The sequence below is a fragment of the Pocillopora damicornis genome, chromosome 3 (genome assembly GCF_964200805.1).
Source record: "Pocillopora damicornis chromosome 3, jaPocDami1.2, whole genome shotgun sequence".
NCBI classification, from domain to species: Eukaryota; Metazoa; Cnidaria; class Anthozoa; order Scleractinia; family Pocilloporidae; genus Pocillopora; species Pocillopora damicornis.
Genome location: NC_142672.1, coordinates 13,851,344 through 13,853,699, shown reverse-complemented (window position 1 = coordinate 13,853,699; position 2,356 = coordinate 13,851,344). Strand labels below are relative to the sequence as shown.

The window sequence follows — 2,356 nt, the reverse complement described above, 5'->3', positions numbered from 1 at the left end:
AATTACCTGTTTTATTCTCCCACCGACACAGTACCACACTCACGGTCTGGGCCTCTTACTCTAAAAGAGATTTGACTCTTTAATGTAAGCCCGATATTTCTCACCCATAAGAGGTGAAGAAGCACCCTAGGGAACCCATCACTTCACAACTGTAAACAGCAATGGTTTCAGTTGAATGTTATTTTCTTTTCGCTTATTGTTCTACATAACAAATTAGTACAAGCATATTGCACGACAGCCAACTTCATAATATGATCACAATCCTTTTTGGAGGCATGTAAGTGTAGTGTTTCTGACAGCTGCCAATCATAATGTTCGGAATGCACACGCGGTCCTTATGAAGAGAAGCTATTCTGTAGTCGGGTTTCGTCTCACAGGTTGATTAAATATCGTTGTGTTTCTACCGAACGTCTCAGTGGTTATTAAACCGTAAACACCACATCTGGCGACGAGGATTATTCATAGAACACACACACAACAAAACCAAAAGGATTTAACGGGATTTCCGAAGTGATTTCCACAGAAAAATCCAAAGCGATCTCCGAAGCATTTTCCCGCGTAAACATCATGGCCATTTCTCTACCAAACTTCCCACCTTTTGAAGTTCACCTCGATGGAAATGCAGGCCCAAGATGGAAGAAATGGTTAGGAAGATTCGAGAGACTAACTATTGGAATGGGAATCTCCGATGATACGCAGAAGAGAGCCCTTTTGCTGCATTACGGCGGTCCAGAAGTCGACGAGATCTTCGACACGCTTCAAGACGTCGGTGGAGACAAAGATTACAAAAAGGCCGTCGAGAAACTAACTGCTCACTTCTCTCCGCAAGTCAACGTAACGTACGAAGTGTACAATTTCCGGCAAGCCAAGCAAAAAGACGGAGAAAACCTTGACTGCTTTCACACACGCTTGAGAAGCCTAGCGAAGACCTGCGATTTCACAAATCCAGACAAAGAAATCAAAGAACAGATTATCTTGAACTGTAAATCGAATTCCCTACGGCGCAAAGCTCTGCGAGAAGACCTCGACTTAGCCGACCTCATGAAAGCTGGTAGAGCCTTAGAATTAAGCGAAATACAAGCAAAGGAGTTAGAAAATCACGAACAAACCGTAAACGCGGTAAAGTTTAAGAAGAGAGGAATCTCGACACATCTCAAAGGGAAACAGCGCCATCAACAACCTCGCCAGGAGTCACGCACTCGCTACGAGTCACGCAATCGCAGCAACTCCCGAAAAGAGAATATTAAATGTAGGAACTGTGGCGGACCATACCCTCACAAAGACTCCTGCCACGCGAGGAACAAGAAGTACACCTCCTGTGGCAAACTAAACCATTTTGCCCGTGTGACCTGAGTCAGCAAAACACGTCACACATGAAGACACGGCTGAAAATGACGAATACGTATACACTATAGGCGGTGACAAGCAACCAACTTGCCACGTCAGGATCGATGGAAAGCAAATCGAAATGATGGTCGACTCCGGTGCATCGGTCGATCTCATAGACGAACGCACCTTCAGGGAGTTATACCAACGGAAGGTACCAGAAGCCTCCAAGCGCAGAATTTTCTCCTACGGATCATCCACACCCCTACCTGTTCTGGGAACCATCGAAGCCGAAATATTCGCCAACGCCAGCAGCACATGGACAACCTTGCACGTCATCAAAGGTGCTTCAGGAAACCTACTGGGTTTTAACACTGCTACGAAACTTGGTGTGCTCAAGATCATCAATCAAGTCAAACCTGACGAGACCAGTCCCCAGTCCCCCATTAACGGAGATTTGGAAAGCCTGTTCGGTGGAATCGGCAAAGTGCGAGGGAAAGTCATCAAGCTTCACATAGACACTAACGTTGCACCCAAACAACAACCACACCGTCGGATACCCTTCCATGTCAGAAAGGATGTCGAAATGGAGTTAAAGCGATTAGAAGAGCTAGACATCAATGAGACTGTAACGGGCCCAACACCCTGGGTGAGCCCTATTGTCATAGTCCCCAAGAGCTCTGGTGAAGTGAGAATATGTGTGGACATGCGAGAGGCCAACAAGGCTGTTAAACGAGAAAAACACCTGATGCCGACCATAGACGATCTGGTTGCTGACCTCAACGGAGTGACAGTCTTCAGCAAGTTAGACCTTTCGTCTGGATACCACCAACTGGAGCTGGCCCCAGAGAGCCGCTACATTACCACATTCAGCACACACGTTGGACTCCGAAGATACAAGCGCCTCATGTTTGGAATTAACGCAGCATCCGAGATCTTTCAGAACGCAATCGAAGAAATACTCACAGGCCTCCCTGGATGCAAGAATATGTCCGACGACATTATCGTTTATGGAAAAACTCAGAAGAAA

The 2,356-nt window shown here is 46.3% G+C and overlaps 1 protein-coding gene across 1 annotated transcript; it reads left to right on the top strand.

Annotated features, from left to right (window-relative positions):
* The first annotated feature begins 567 nt into the window (after positions 1-567).
* LOC149048313 (uncharacterized) lies at positions 568-1,353 on the top strand. Its single transcript, XM_089199436.1, has one exon. It carries the CDS (start codon positions 568-570, stop codon positions 1,351-1,353), a length of 786 nt encoding a protein of 261 aa, XP_089055562.1.
* The last annotated feature ends 1,003 nt before the right edge of the window (positions 1,354-2,356 follow it).